Source organism: Scylla paramamosain, chromosome 42 (genome assembly GCF_035594125.1).
Source record: "Scylla paramamosain isolate STU-SP2022 chromosome 42, ASM3559412v1, whole genome shotgun sequence".
In the NCBI taxonomy this organism is placed as follows: Eukaryota; Metazoa; Arthropoda; class Malacostraca; order Decapoda; family Portunidae; genus Scylla; species Scylla paramamosain.
In genome coordinates, this window is record NC_087192.1 from 3,117,501 (window position 1) to 3,132,500 (window position 15,000).

The following is a 15,000-nucleotide window of genomic DNA, read 5'->3' on the forward strand; positions in this document are numbered from 1 at the left end:
AACAGTCACTTAATCAATCAGACAGGCAGGTAATTAGACAGGTAGGTATGCAGCCAGGTATGTAGATTGAAAGGTAAGTAGATGGGTTGATATTTCGTCATTCAATCAGTCAACCAGCTGTTTATTTAGTCAGCTGGCTCTTTGGTTTGTCACGTAGTCAGCTGTTTGCTTAGTCAGTTAGTTAAGTGTGTGGTCAGTTAGCTAATCAGATGTATATTTAGTCAGATAGTCATGTGTTTAGTTTGTCACTTAGATTGTCAGATGATTGGTTAGACAGTTAAATGTTTGGTTAATCATTTTTTTAGTTGTTTGTTTAGTCAGTCAAGTCTCAGTCAAGTGTTTCTTTAGCCAGCTGTGAAGGTTAGGTTAGGTTAGGTTAAGTTAGGTTAGGTTAGGTTAGGTTAGGTTAGGTTAGGTTAGGTTAGGTTAGGTTAAGTTAGGTTAGGTTAGGTTAGGTTAATAATTTTGTCATTTGTTTGTTTAGTCAGTCAAGTGAATGGAACAGAGGAAAGTAATATAAAAAAGAAAATATAGTGAAGGAAAAGTTTACACTACCTGTTCAAAAGGAAGAAAAAATGAATGAAAAAAAAGACAAAATGAATAAAACACACAGAGAATATAATGGATAAGAAAACTGTATGTGCACCACCTGTTTAAACCCTTCCCCCTTTTCAAAGTCAATAAAAAAGCAAAACAAAACGAAAAAAAAGAAAAAAAGAAAAAAGAAAGGAAAAAATAAGATCCCTTAATTACCATTTACAAAAAAAAAAAAAAGCTCCATGAACAACCTTCTTTTGTTTTTAGTTTTGCTTATTTCTAAAACCAACAACAATCATCATCATCATCATCACCATTATAATTTTTCTTTCTCTCTCGGTCATTTCCTGCGTAAATAATGGAGCTGTAAATAACCAGGACATCTGTTTATTAAGGATCACCCCTCCCCTCTCCCTCCCCTCTCCCTTCCCTCTCCCTCCTTTTCCTCCCCCTCACATCTCCCTCTCCCTCCATATCCTATCCGTATCTCCCCTCCCGGAGTGCCCACACCATATGGTTCTCTCTCTCTCTCTCTCTCTCTCTCTCTCTCTCTCTCTCTCTCATATACTTTCAATTATTTTATCCTTCTACCTTTTCCAGACACGCCCTTTTCTCTCTCCCTCTCTCTCTCTCTTTCTCTGTCTCTCTGTCTCTCCCTCCCTCCTTCCCTCCCTCCATTCTTCACTCCTCCGCACCTCACTTCCCTCCATGCATTACTTTCCCTCCCTCTCTCCCTCCCTCCCTCCCTCTGATTATGCCTCGATTATATCTTAATTAGAGAGTGTGGTTACCCTTCCCTCCCTCCCTCCCTTCTTTCCCTCCCCCTCTCTTTTCCCTCCACCATTACGTCACAGCAGGAGTCTGGCATCTGCTTCCCTCCCTCCCTTCTTTCCTCCCTCCCTCTTTCCTTCCCTCCCTCTCTCCTTCCCTCCATCCCCTCACCCACCATTTTTCCTCCTTCCAGCACGCCCACGCACACACACACACACACACACACACACACACACACACACACACACACACACACACACACACACACTAGGTATATAACAAACAAATAATAAATATGTAAATAATGAATGGATAAGTAGATAATAACTAGACAATAAAGGGAGGAAATAAATAAATGAATAAAACAGCGTGTTACATTTGGCCTTGATTCTCTCTCTCTCTCTCTCTCTCTCTCTCTCTCTCTCTCTCTCTCTGTTCATGCTCATCTGTTAATTTTCATCTGAGAGAGAGAGAGAGAGAGAGAGAGAGAGAGAGAGAGAGAGAGAGAGAGAGAGAGAGAGAGAGAGAGAGAGAGAGAGAGAGAGAGAGAGAGAGAGACTAATACAAACAGACAAACACACCCATCCATCCACGTACCTACCTACACACACACACACACACACACACACACACACACACACACACACACACACACACACACACGGCAGGTATTGCTGATGCTATCACACACAAGGGGAGGTAAATCTGGGCACACCTGGGCAATTAATTACTCAACACACCTGACTGCCGGGGTGGAGATTGACAGGAATTAAAACACACAAGGAAGAAAGAAAATGGGAGGAAGTGAAGAGGGAGGGAGACGGTATGATAAAGAAGGTGAAGAGGGAGAGAGGGAGGATAGGTGTGAAGAGGGATAGAGAAGAAAGAATAAGTGAAAGGAACGATAGAGAATAGGGAGAGAAGGGAATGATAGAGAAGGAAGAGGGAGAGAAATGGATGATAAAGGTGGAAAGAGGGAAAGAGAACGCCTGTGAATGAAGGAAGAGGGAGAAAAGACACGATAAAAAAGGTGAAGAGGAGGAGAGAAGGGATGATAGAGAAGGAAGAGTAAGGGAAAGGGACGATAGAGAAGGAAAATGATAGAGAGGAAAGAGGAAGAAAGAGAAAAATATTGAAAGGGTGAAGAGGGAGAGAGAAGGAATGATAGAGAAAGGAGAGAGAGGAAGGGGAATCCAAAGAAGGAAGGAAAACCGAGAAGGGAAGATAAAAACATGAAAGTAGATGGTAAGATAATGATAGTAGATAAGGATGGTGAATGAAGGGGATTGTAGAAAGCTGGAGTGCTTGTTAACCCTTTCACTGTCATGTTCCACCCGCGAGCATCCAAAAGTGTGAAAAATAAAAAGTTTGCGAGGACAGAAAGAAAGAGAGAAATGAAAGAATGTGAAGTTAATTGTGTTTCCTCGAGGTTATATAAGGAAAAGTACAAAAAATACGGCACGAAATTAAGGTACAGCTTGTCATGGGGAGATTCGTTAAGCAGTGTAAAGGGTTAAAGATTGGCGAGTGAGACAGAATAGTTACTTTGAAATCTCTTTTTTTTTTTTTTGCCTATTGTCTCTACATTTCCAAGAACACTATTGTAATACTTTTGTTATTTATTTACCTATTCATTACTGTAATCTTCGTTAATATATTTTAGAGACATCAAGGAAAAAATGTTACTACTACTACTACTACTACTACTACTACTACTACTACTACTACAATGCATAAGAAGGAAGAAAGGATGCGGAGGAGAGGGATAGAAAGAGAGGAAGAGAGGGAAGATGATCCTGTGTGTGTGTGTGTGTGTGTGTGTGTGTGTGTGTGTGTGTGTGTGTGTGTGTGTGTGTGTGCGTGCGCCAGGTGAGTCGCCCCGAGCCATGTGCAGGTGAGGCGTGGCGCGGATCACTGCTTAATAATTTTTCCTCGCTTCCAGACACGACCGATCGATCTTCCTCCTCCTCCTCCTCCTCCTCCTCCTCCTAGTGCTACTCATTCTCCTCCTGTATTACTATTTCCCTCCTCTTCCTCTTTTTTCCTCTTATTACTAATGCTACTTTTTTTATCACTGCTTATTCCTCTTCCTCTTCCGCTTCCTCTTCCTACGGGCTGTGTCGTATTTTCTTCTCTTCCTTCCTCTCCCTCCTCCTCTTTCTTGTTATTTCCCTCCTTCTATTCCTCCTTCTTAGCTATTGTTGTTCTATCGCTTTTTAGCTTCGTTCTCATCTATTTTCTTCCTTGCATATTTATTCTATTTACTTTAATTTCTTTTATTCATATGTTAGTAATTTTTTTTGTCCTCTCTTTCTTCTCTTATTCCTCCTCATTATTCACTGTCTTTTTCCTCTCCAATGAATAATATGTTTCCGAAGGTGCAGCAACAGTAGCAAAAGTAATAGTAGTAGTAGTAGTAGTAGTAGTAGTAGTAGTAGTAGTAGTAGTAGTAGTAGTAGTAGTAGTAGTAATAGTAGTAGTATCAGAACCACCAATACACACCAAACACCTTAACTCTAACACACTGAAACACACACACACACACACACACACACACACACACACACACACACCGTATCACGCCTGCCAGTCCTCCACGCCACCTTATCATCGAGTTATCAGTACAAGAAAGTGCTAATGTCCATCAGACGCTATCGACAGCCGCTATCTGCCGTCCGCTATCACGCCCGCACACACCACACAGCTGCCGCCCTTGATTCACGCCGCTAATGGATAATTAAGGTGATTAAATACAGGATGCTTGTCTGTACAGGTGAGGGGGGAGAGGTAGGAAGGGAGAGGGAGAGGGAGATGGTTTGTAAGCACGAAAGAAGGGAGTTTGTAGGTATTTGAAGTGGGTAGTGGAGGGAAGGATAGGTGGAAGAAAGGGTGGAGGAGAGGGAGGTGTGTGTGGGGTGTTAGTGAAGTATAAAAGGTGGAAGAGGAGGTGAAGAGGGAGGGAAGCAGAAGGGAGAGGTGGGGGTGTTCAGGGGTGGGTGGTGGAAGGAAGGAGGAAGAAAAGGGATGTGTATGAAAGTGGAGTGGAAAGGTGGAGATGAGGTGGAGGAGTAGGAAAGAGGTGGAGTACGTGAAAGAGTAGAGTAGGGAATGAAAGAGAGAGAAAGAGAGAGGTACAGGAAATTATGTGATCTCTCTCTCTATCTCTCTCTCTCTCTCTCTCTCTCTCTCTCTCTCTCTCTCTCTCTCTCTCTCTCTCTCTCTCAGTCGTTTTGCATTTCTCTACATCAATTGCTTACATATATACTGAATAACTTTATACAATTACTTACACTTTTCCTAACTCACTCACTCACTCACTCACTCACTCACTCACTCACTCACTCACTCACTCAAACATTCATTCTCTCATTCACTCCTTAATTAATAAATGGAATCTTTTACTACATGACTAAATAAATAACACAAAGACACTTCTGGCGTTATGATGTGAAAATGAAGAGCATGAGAGAGAGAGAGAGAGAGAGAGAGAGAGAGAGAGAGAGAGAGAGAGAGAGAGAGAGAGAGAGAGAGAGAGAGAGAGACGGAAGAACAGAGGAGTCTTGGTGGCGGCACTTGAATGACAGGATGAAGAGAGAGAGAGAGAGAGAGAGAGAGAGAGAGAGAGAGAGAGAGAGAGAGAGAGAGAGAGAGAGAGAGAGAGAGAGAGAGAGAGAGAGAGAGAGAGAGAGAGAGAGAGAGAGAGAGAGATTAGATGTGATGGACGCATGGCAGCGAACAAAAAGCGATAACAGGTCATTGAAACGTGCCTCTAACAACGCCTAAGAGAGAGATAATGGTGATGATGCTGATAGTGGTGATAGTGGTGGTGGCGGTGGTGGTAGTGGTGGTGAGAAAATCGGTGATAGTAGTAGTAGTAGTAGTAGTGAGAGAAAGAATTCTTAGATTTTAGATTTTCCAGCAATCAACATAATAATGATGATGATGGTGATGATGATGTGATAAAGCTACAAAAACTACAAACAACAACAACCACAACAACAACAACAACACCTGCCTCACCACAGCACAGGTAAAGTCGTTAACGTACAATACAGGTGAGTTGATCAGCCCACCTGTGTGTATGTCCGTCTGTATCCATCCAGCCCGTCCCTTCCCTCCAGCCTTCCTCCCCTCTCTTCCCTTCCCTCCCTCTCTCTCCTCCCCCACCTTCTCCCCCTTCACACCTGCGGTCACCTGCGGCTAATTGCAATCATAACATCAGCTCATAATTACCGATATCATGTGCGTGTGTTGTCTCTAGCACACACACACACACACACACACACACACACACACACACACACACACACACACACACACACACACACACACACACACACACACACACATGTATACATTCACGTACATAATTCTACACGCACCTAATTATCGCTGTCGGTGTGTGTGTGTGTGTGTGTGTGTGTGTGTGTGTGTGTGTGTGTGTGTGTGTGTGTGTGTGTATGCACAATTCTCTTTCATTTCGTTTATGTATGTTTCATTACTGTTTCAATTAATCGCAATCTCTCTCTCTCTCTCTCTCTCTCTCTCTCTCTCTCTCTCTCTCTCTCTCTCTCTCATACATCATCATCATCATCTATTCATTCTCCCCTTTCCCTTCTATCCCATCACCTCCAACTTCCCTATCCTCTCTCTTTCCTTCCTTTTCCCTTCTCTCTCCCTCTCCTCCCTTCCTCCTTCTCCCTCCCATCACCTCTCTCTCTCCTCCCCATCCCTTCACCTTTCTCCATCTCTCCTTCCCATCCCTCCCTCCATCCCATTACATAACATTACTTCCCTTTCCTCTCTCCTTCCAAATCCCTTCTCCCTTCCACTCCCTCTCATCACCTTTCCCCTCCCTTCCCTCTTCCATCCCTTTTCTCCCTTCATCCCTCCCTACCATCATCTCTCCTGTTCCTTCTTCCTTTTACTTCCTATTCCCCTTCTTCTATTCTCTCTCTCTATAGTATTCCTTCCACCCCATCACCCCTTCCACTCTCCTCTCCCTCCCTCCCATCACCAAACACAGTAAATCGGCCAACAACATTTTTCCTCTCACTTTTCCACCCTCGGTCGGCTCACGTGACATCAGCGGATCCGGATCTGGCTTCCTCCGACCACATGCGGCCCGATACCCCCGATAACCGACCGCAGCTCTTATCGGCGGCCGGAGTATCGGGGAACGGATATCGGAGAGGGGGAGGTGGAGGAGTAGGAGGTGGAGGTGGTGGTGGTGGTGATATTTTGAGAAGAGGGTAAAGGAGGAGGAGGAGGAGGAAGATAAATTTGCTTATATAGACTCTTGCATTGACAAATTAACAAACTGGATCAGATAAATGATAATCAAAACAGGTGCGTGTATCTCCTTAGCGAACCATAGAGGCATGAAAAGAACGCACCGTGCATCAACATTAAGTCAATCTTCCACAAACATACGTCAGATCAAGAAACAAGTCGATGTTCTGGGTATGAAATCACATCAGACGCATCGTACAAGTCACACCTTCAACACAATGTAAATATTCAAGTCGATGTTCTGGGTATGAAATCACATCAGACGCATCGTACAAGTCACACCTTCAACGCAATGTAAATATTCAAGTCAACGTTCTGGGTATGAAATCACATCAGACGCATCGTACAAGTCACACCTTCAACACAATGTAAATATTCAAGTCGATGTTCTGGGTATGAAATCACATCAGACGCATCGTACAAGTCACACCTTCAACGCAATGTAAATATTCAAGTCGATGTTCTGGGTATGAAATCACATCAGACGCATCGTACAAGTCACACCTTCAACACAATGTAAATATTCAAGTAAACATACACATTTTCATTACGCTTTAATTAAACGTCTTCTGTGAGGAGACTCATCCTTAAGATTAGAGCAACGCAACAAAGCTGACTGGAGCTGCAGGCTACTACTGAGAGAGAGAGAGAGAGAGAGAGAGAGAGAGAGAGAGAGAGAGAGAGAGAGAGAGAGAGAGACGCTAACTTGAATACACAACGGTACTGATTCTAAGACTGGTTCGAATCCCACCAACTTCTGGCCATTTCCAATCACGTCTAATTAATGTTACCTGTATATCCCTACGGCTGTTTAGTTTACCTGTACGTGTGTGTGTGTGTGTGTTCACCTGACTGTGTACCTGTGTAAAGCTCCCTTGTACCGTGCCTAACACCTGCCTAAACAGATATTACCTGTCGCTACCTGCCTCAGTTTTGGTCGGAACAGGTGAGTGAATGGTAAGGTAGAAGGACTGACTATTATTGGGTTTTAAAAGGTGTATTCTATTCCTTGTATGATTTGGTATGGTCAGTAAAGTATTTGTCTATCTATCTATCTGCTTTTCTTCCCTTCACCTTTTCTCACTCATCACCTATTTCCTTTATATCTTCCATTTCTTTTCATTCCATCTGTCTTCATTCCATCACCTCACCTCTCCTTGTCGATTGTCTATCTAACTATCCATCCATCTATTTATCTATGTCAATCAATTTATGTTTCTACCGCTATTTTCATGCTAACTGCTCTTCTGATCTTGGTAACTGCATGCCTCCCCTCCTCCCGCGGCCTCGCTGCACAAGGCTTTCTTCTCCCTATTCTGTCCACCTCTCTAATGCAAGAGTTAACCAGTATTCTCGATCATTCATCCCTTTCTCTGGTAAACTCTGGAACTCCCTGCCTGCTTCTGTATTTCCACCTTCCTATGACTTGAATTCCTTCAAGAGGGAGGTTTCAAGACACTTATCCTTCAATTTTTTGACTACCGCTTTGGACCCTTTTCATGGGACTGGCATTTCAGTGGGCATTTTTTTTATTTTATTTTTTTATTTTTGTTGCCCTTGGTCAGTGAGTGTCCTTCCTACATAAAAGAAAAAAATGTATTCATTTTATCTATCTGTACTCCTTACACTAATATAACATAATACTAACATAACATAATACCTGTCTATCTATCTACCAATCCACCTATCTATCTATCTAACCTTTAATCAACCTATTTACTTACGTACCCATTCACACAGCGTCCATCTACCCACGCCACAACGGAAATGCGCCAAGAATACAAATGCTAGGGTCACCACGTCACACGAGCGCGGTCACATGTCGCCCGCCGGCTGGTCAGGAGAGAACCCCGCCTTTTTTTTACCTGGCGCCGGGAGTCAAGATCGAGCACGCATCCTCTGGGCAGCAAGCAGAGCAGAGACAGTCCCTTGAGAGTGTATCATCTATTATAGGCCAGAGAGGAGCACGAAGGAACACAATGGAAGAACGAATACCAGAGATGATAGTTGAGGTATTGGGTCTTGGGAGGTGAGATGGTGTAAAGATATACAAGTATTATGTATGGGGAAATTTGTAAGGTAGTAAAGGATGGGGTACGTATGAAATAACAAAAGTAAGTAGGAAAGTAAGTTCGTTAACCACAAAATATAAATTAAATCAAAATGAAATTAATAGAAAAAAAATATGATAAAATGTAAAAAGTAAAAAAAAAACAAAAAAAAAACAAGCACAAGAAAATGGTGATAATATTTAAATAAGTAGGAGAGATAGTATTCGTTATCCACACACACACACACACACACACACACACACACACACACACACACACACACACACACTGCCAGACACAAAACAGCCCCACTTCCACAACACCAAGACTTACGAGTGACAAATAAAATCAACAACTGTAAGTGGTGTTTTTGTAAATGTCACTACAACGTTTTACTTGGAAATAGTTATCTTGTCACACCTGCATTTTCTTTCATCTATACTTTCATTTGTAACTTTTCTTCCTCTTGGCTGCTTTTGTAAATAAGCCGTGTATTGTTATTTTCTAGCATTTTTTTTCTTTTGGTTCATCGTCTTTGTAAATAAACCATCTGTTATTATTTCTTTTCTTCCTTTTCCTTTCTTCATCATCATTTTATGTAAATAAACCGTCTGTTATTTCTTTTCTTTATGTTTTTCTTCTTTTTTCATCGTCTTTGTAAATAAACGGCCTACCATTTCGTTTTTATCCCATATTTTTTCTTCAACGTAATATTCTTTTCTTCTTCCTCTTCTTACTATCATTTATAATTCACACACCAACCCACAACCAACACACACACACACACACACACACACACACACACACACACACACACACACACAAAGCTCAACATTTTTCACAGGCTCACCTGACGTAGTCCCTCTTGCAGTAAGTCTTGCCGTCCCTCACGAAGCAAGTACAGGTCTCATCAAGGAACTGTTGGCACTCGGCACACTTGAGGCAGGCAGCGTGCCACTCCATGTCTGGGGCGACGCGCAGAATATACTGGTCGTGGATGACGGCAGCGCAGCCCATACACACGGACACGCGGCCCCCCCTGCGGCAGACACAACCTTCGTCAGTGTCACCAAGGCGTCCACACCACATCCAGCTGCAGGGTTACACGGGAAGGCGGCGAGTGCAGACTTGAGGGAGGCAGGGGTGGTGGTTACTGGTGTGTGTGTGTGTGTGTGTGTGTGTGTGTGTGTGTGTGTGTGTGTGTGTGTGTGTGTGTGTGTGTGTGTGTGTGTGTGTTAGTGGGTGGTAGATGGGTAACAGAGAGAGAGAGAGAGAGAGAGAGAGAGAGAGAGAGAGAGAGAGAGAGAGAGAGAGAGAGAGAGAGAGAGAGAGAGAGAGAGAGAGAGAGAGAGAGAGAGAGAGAGAGAGAGAGAGAGAGAGAGAGAGAGAGAGAGAGAGAGAGAGAGAGAGAGAGAGAGATAGACAGACAGACATAGAGACAGGCAGGCAGACAGACAGACAAATACAGAAACGAAGATAAAATTAAAATAAAGATAAAACAAATACAAAATGAACAAAATAAAGAAAGACAGACAGACAGACAGACATACTGATAAAAGACAGGCAGGCAAAGATAGATAGATAGACAAACAGCCACCCACCCAGCCAGCCAGCCAGTCAGCCAGCCAGCTAGACCAGATAGACGGACTGACTAATAAAGAGAATAACAAAGGAAAAACTACATAACGTTTATTTATTTGTGTAAATGAAGGAAAATATGAAGGTAAAAACAGAAAAGTTACAGAAACACGCACATAAAAAAAATAAATAAAGGAGATAAAAAAAATAAAGGAGGATGAGAAGATGAAAATAAAGATGAAAAAAAAGATAAGTGATCAGGACTTAAAGAAAGGAGGAGATACTAGACAAAGGAAGAACAAGGAAGACAAGGGATGATAAAAGAAGGGGAGAAAAGTATAAAGACACTTAACAAGAAATACAATAAATACATAGATTTACATGTTTATAAGAGAAAAAAAAAGAAAAAAGAAACTTTCAACTGATAAATAATGAAAAAAATCTACACACACACACACACACACACACACACACACACACACACACAAAATAATGCATAACTTTTTTTTTACATTTAAGAAAACATTATAACTGAAATAAACAAAAGGAAAGAAAAAAAAACGAATAAATTAAGTAAAAGCAGGAAGAAGATAAATAACAGAAGTATGTGAAAAAAAATAGAAAAAATGGACAACACAAAAAGAAAAAAACGATAAGAAGAGAAAAAAAGAAAGGATGATAAACTATGAAACAGAAAGAGAGGAAAAGAGAAAGGAAACTCTCAAATGATAAGTATCGTATGTCTTTGAAAAATATATTCTCTCTCTCTCTCTCTCTCTCTCTCTCTCTCTGGAATTGTATCTCTCCCATCTGCCAATATGTTCATCTCTCTCTCTCTCTCTCTCTCTCTCTCTCTCTCTCTCTCCACCCGGGAAAAGTAGTGTGAGAGAGTAAGGGGAAAAATATGAGGGTTTTATGAATTCAGAAGTGAGCGGTGAGGGTCTGTTATTTGTTTTTCTCTCCCTCTCTCCCTCTCACTTAGAAAAATAAGGGAGAGTAGAGTTTAAATCTGAGCCCCTGAAAATAAAAAAAAATATGTGTTAAAAGTCCACAGAAAACGGTAGCCACGATGCACTGCTCTCGCTAAGGCACCAAAGTAGACCAAAATAGCCCAATAAGTAGTAGCTTTCTAGCCCAAATAGCCCAATTCGCTGACAAGGTTTCTCGCCTGTAAGTAGAAGAGTTTTCCAGCCCAAAGTAGCCCAATTCATAGGTAAGTTTGCCAGTTGTCCCCCACCCCCAAAAAAGGGCTAATAATTAGAGTTTCCAGCCCAAAGAGGAGAGGTAATGTAGTGTAATGTGGTAAGGAAGGCGAGAAATAAAGGAATAGAATGTTGTTGTTTTTTTATTTGCCTTTTCGTTTTTTTTCCTTGCTTTTTTGTCTTTTTTTGTCTTCAGTTTTTTTTTGTTGTGCTTTTTTTTCCCAGTTTTCGGTAAAGTAGGTTTTTTGATGTTTTTTTTTTCGAGTTTTTGTAATTTTTGTTTATTTATTCATTTATCTATTTTTTTTTTTGTGTCTTAGGTTTCTCTTGTTGAAATCTCTGAAATTATGTTCATACGTTCGTTCTTCTTTTCTGTTTTCGTATAGTCTCTCTCTCTCTCTCTCTCTCTCTCTCTCTCTCTCTCTCTCTCTCTCTCTCTCTCTCTCTCTCTCTCTCTCTCTCTCTCAAAACAATTCTACTATTTTTCTTCTCTCAGTAAAAGTATAGGAATATAAAACTCATCCTTTGAAATCAGATATGATGATGATGATGATGATGATGATGATGATGATGATGATGATGATGATGATGGTGAAAGTTGTGGTGACTATTATGGAAGGAATTAAATCACACACACACACACATACACGAGAGAGAGAGAGAGAGAGAGAGAGAGAGAGAGAGAGAGAGAGAGAGAGAGAGAGAGAGAGAGAGAGAGAGAGAGAGAGAGAGAGAGAGAGAGAGAGGTAAAGACAGCAAAGAGACACGTAGAAGGACAAAACACACACACACACACACACGAGAGAGATAGATAGACAAACCATAAAAAAGAAAAAAAAAAAAGAAACCAAATAAGAAAATACCTACGTGTGTGTGTGTGTGTGTTAATTAAACGTTGTGAAGCGAAATTATAACCGGAGTGGCAGTGTGTTGAGGGCGCGCCATGTTTGAATCTCTTTGCCATGCGGCGGTGTTTGATCCCAACCTCCGCGGCAAACGGTGGCTCGCTTTTTTATCAACGTAATGCGTTTCTGAGCCGCCGAATGCAATTACTGGAGTCTAATTACCCAGATGGAAGAGAGCACGCTGGAGTGGAGGGGAGTGGAGTGGAGGGAGTGAGGGAATGAGTGGAGAGTGTGTCTGTGTGTTTGTGAGAGGGAGTAAAGAGTGTGTTCGTTTGTGTGTGTGTTTGTGTGTGTGTGTGGAGCTAAGGATCTGCTTGTACGTGGATGTGATTGGTGGTGGGGGTGTGTTGTGGGGTGCTGTGGATGTGGTAGTGGTGGTGGTGGTGATTCTTGGTGGGATAAGATGGGTGTGTGGTGTGGGTGTGGCAGTAGTGGTGGTGGTGGTGGTGTAGGGACGTATCTTGTGTGGTGATGAGAAATATTGAGATTAGATTTGCTTGTGGTGGTGGTGGTGGTGGTGGTGGTGGTGGTGGTGGTGACGGCACAAGATAACTAAGAATAAAATAAAGTAAAACATAAAGGAAACTAAAAAAAAAACAAACAAACATCAAACACAGACGATAAAAAAGAAAATCAAAACAATCAATAAAACAAAGAAATAAAAAAAATAGAAATGAAGGAACAAAAAACAGGAATAGACAACACAAGGAAATGTACGAGAGAGAGAGAGAGAGAGAGAGAGAGAGAGAGAGAGAGAGAGAGAGAGAGAGAGAGAGAGAGAGAGAGAGAGAGAGAGAGAGAGAGAGAGAGAGCGGCCATGTCTCGTCCTTTGGTGAGGTGGTTCTCAATAATTCACAAAGAGAACAGAGTAAATGAAATTATCAAGGTTGGTGAGTGTTGCGTGTTTGTGTTGCGAGGGAGGAGGAGGAGGAGGAGGAGGAGGAGGAGGAGGAGGAGGAGGAGGAGGAGGAGGAGGAGGAGGAGGAATGTTTACATGAGTAAGGTTATGAGCTGGAAATCAGGGTAAAAGAGAGAGAGAGAGAGAGAGAGAGAGAGAGAGAGAGAGAGAGAGAGAGAGAGAGAGAGAGAGAGAGAGAGAGAGAGAGAGAGAGAGAGAGAGAGAGAGAGAGTATTGAAGAACTAAAGAAAATGACTACTACTACAACTAATATTATTACTACTATTACTACTACTATTACCTCACTACCACTGTAATTACCACCATCACCGCCACCACCAACAACAACAAACAAACAAACAAACAAACAACAATATCACTAACCAACAAGAAAGCTCCCGAATTTCTCTTCTCCCTCCTCCTCTCCCTTCCACTCTCCCCCTCTCCCTCCCTCTCCCACCACGCCATATCATTACACAAGTAGACAACCTGATCTTCTGAACATTAATAATTACAAAGGAGGGAGGAGGAGGAGGAGAAGGAAGAGAGGTACCAGAGGGAGAAGGAGAGGGAGAGGGAGAGTGGAGAGAGTATAAGCCACGAGGGAGAGAGGAAGAAATACTATATCCACTCACATATATATATTGCGGTATAAGGAGATAGAGAGAGAGAGAGAAAGAGATAGATTAAATTGAGTGACACATGATGAAACAGGTTGGTAGGGGGAACGAAATGGTTTAAGAGATACATACAGATACAGGTAACCGTAGATAGATAGGTAGATAGGTTGGTAGATAAGCAGGTGTACAGTTACGTAGGCTTATCGTGTGGTAAAGGTAGACACAGTACATTGATAGAAATATGTAGATGTGATCATAGATAGTGTGGTAGGTTTGTGGGTAGCTAGATAGAGAGGTTGGTTACCAGGGAGGCTAATGAAATGACTGGCTTGCTGACTGACTGATTGACTGACTGACTGGATGGCTGACTGATAACTGGATACTGAGGGAGGCTGGGAGGTTAATGAAATAACTAGCTAGAGAGTGAATGACTGACTGACTGGTTTACTGACTGACTGAATGAATGAATGAATAACTGTTAAGTAGATAGTCTGGGAGGGGAGAGTAAAAAACTGATTTGCTGACTGACTGATTGACTAATTGACTGACTGACTGGTTGACTAAGTGACTTTTTTAGATGAATTGGGGAGAAGGGTATTTAAGAGTAATGACTGTTTAGTTGACTGATAGACCGACTGACTAATGGAGTGACTGGTTAATTGGCAGACTGACTGACTGGCTGACAGACTGACGCTGAAAATAATCGAGAAGAAAAAGAAGATAAACAAACAAGAAACCAATTTTAAGATGAGCTAGAAAAGTTTATTAACTACTACTACCTCCTCCTCCTCCTCCTCCTCCTCCTCCCAATTTGGTATTCCCCTCCTCTCCCTCTTCTCATCACCTGGGTGAACTAATTAACAAAAGTATAATTAATACCAAGGTAATCATCATGCTAATTCCTCTTGGGTCATTATGATATTACCGAGTCGGGGGCGCGGGGAGCGGCGACCCCAAGACAAACAGACACACACATATAGAGAGACAGACAGAGACAAATACAAGGAGACAGACAGATGGATAGATGGATACAGAGATGGTTAGACTATCAGTAGTAGTAGTAGTAGTAGTAGTAGTAGTAGTAGTAGTAGTAGTAGTAGTAGTAGTAGTAGTAGTTTTAAGTAAGGAAAAGGATGAAGAGCACCA

General features: G+C 42.0%; 1 protein-coding gene across 1 annotated transcript in view; it reads right to left on the reverse strand.

Moving 5' to 3' along the window:
- The window catches only part of LOC135093163 (insulin gene enhancer protein ISL-1-like), a 200,981-nt gene that overhangs the window by 133,645 nt on the left and 52,336 nt on the right, over nt 1-15,000 (reverse strand). The window contains 1 exon segment of the mRNA XM_063992089.1: nt 9,502-9,744. Coding sequence (XP_063848159.1) covers nt 9,502-9,740 — 239 coding nt within the window. The 5' untranslated portion in view covers nt 9,741-9,744.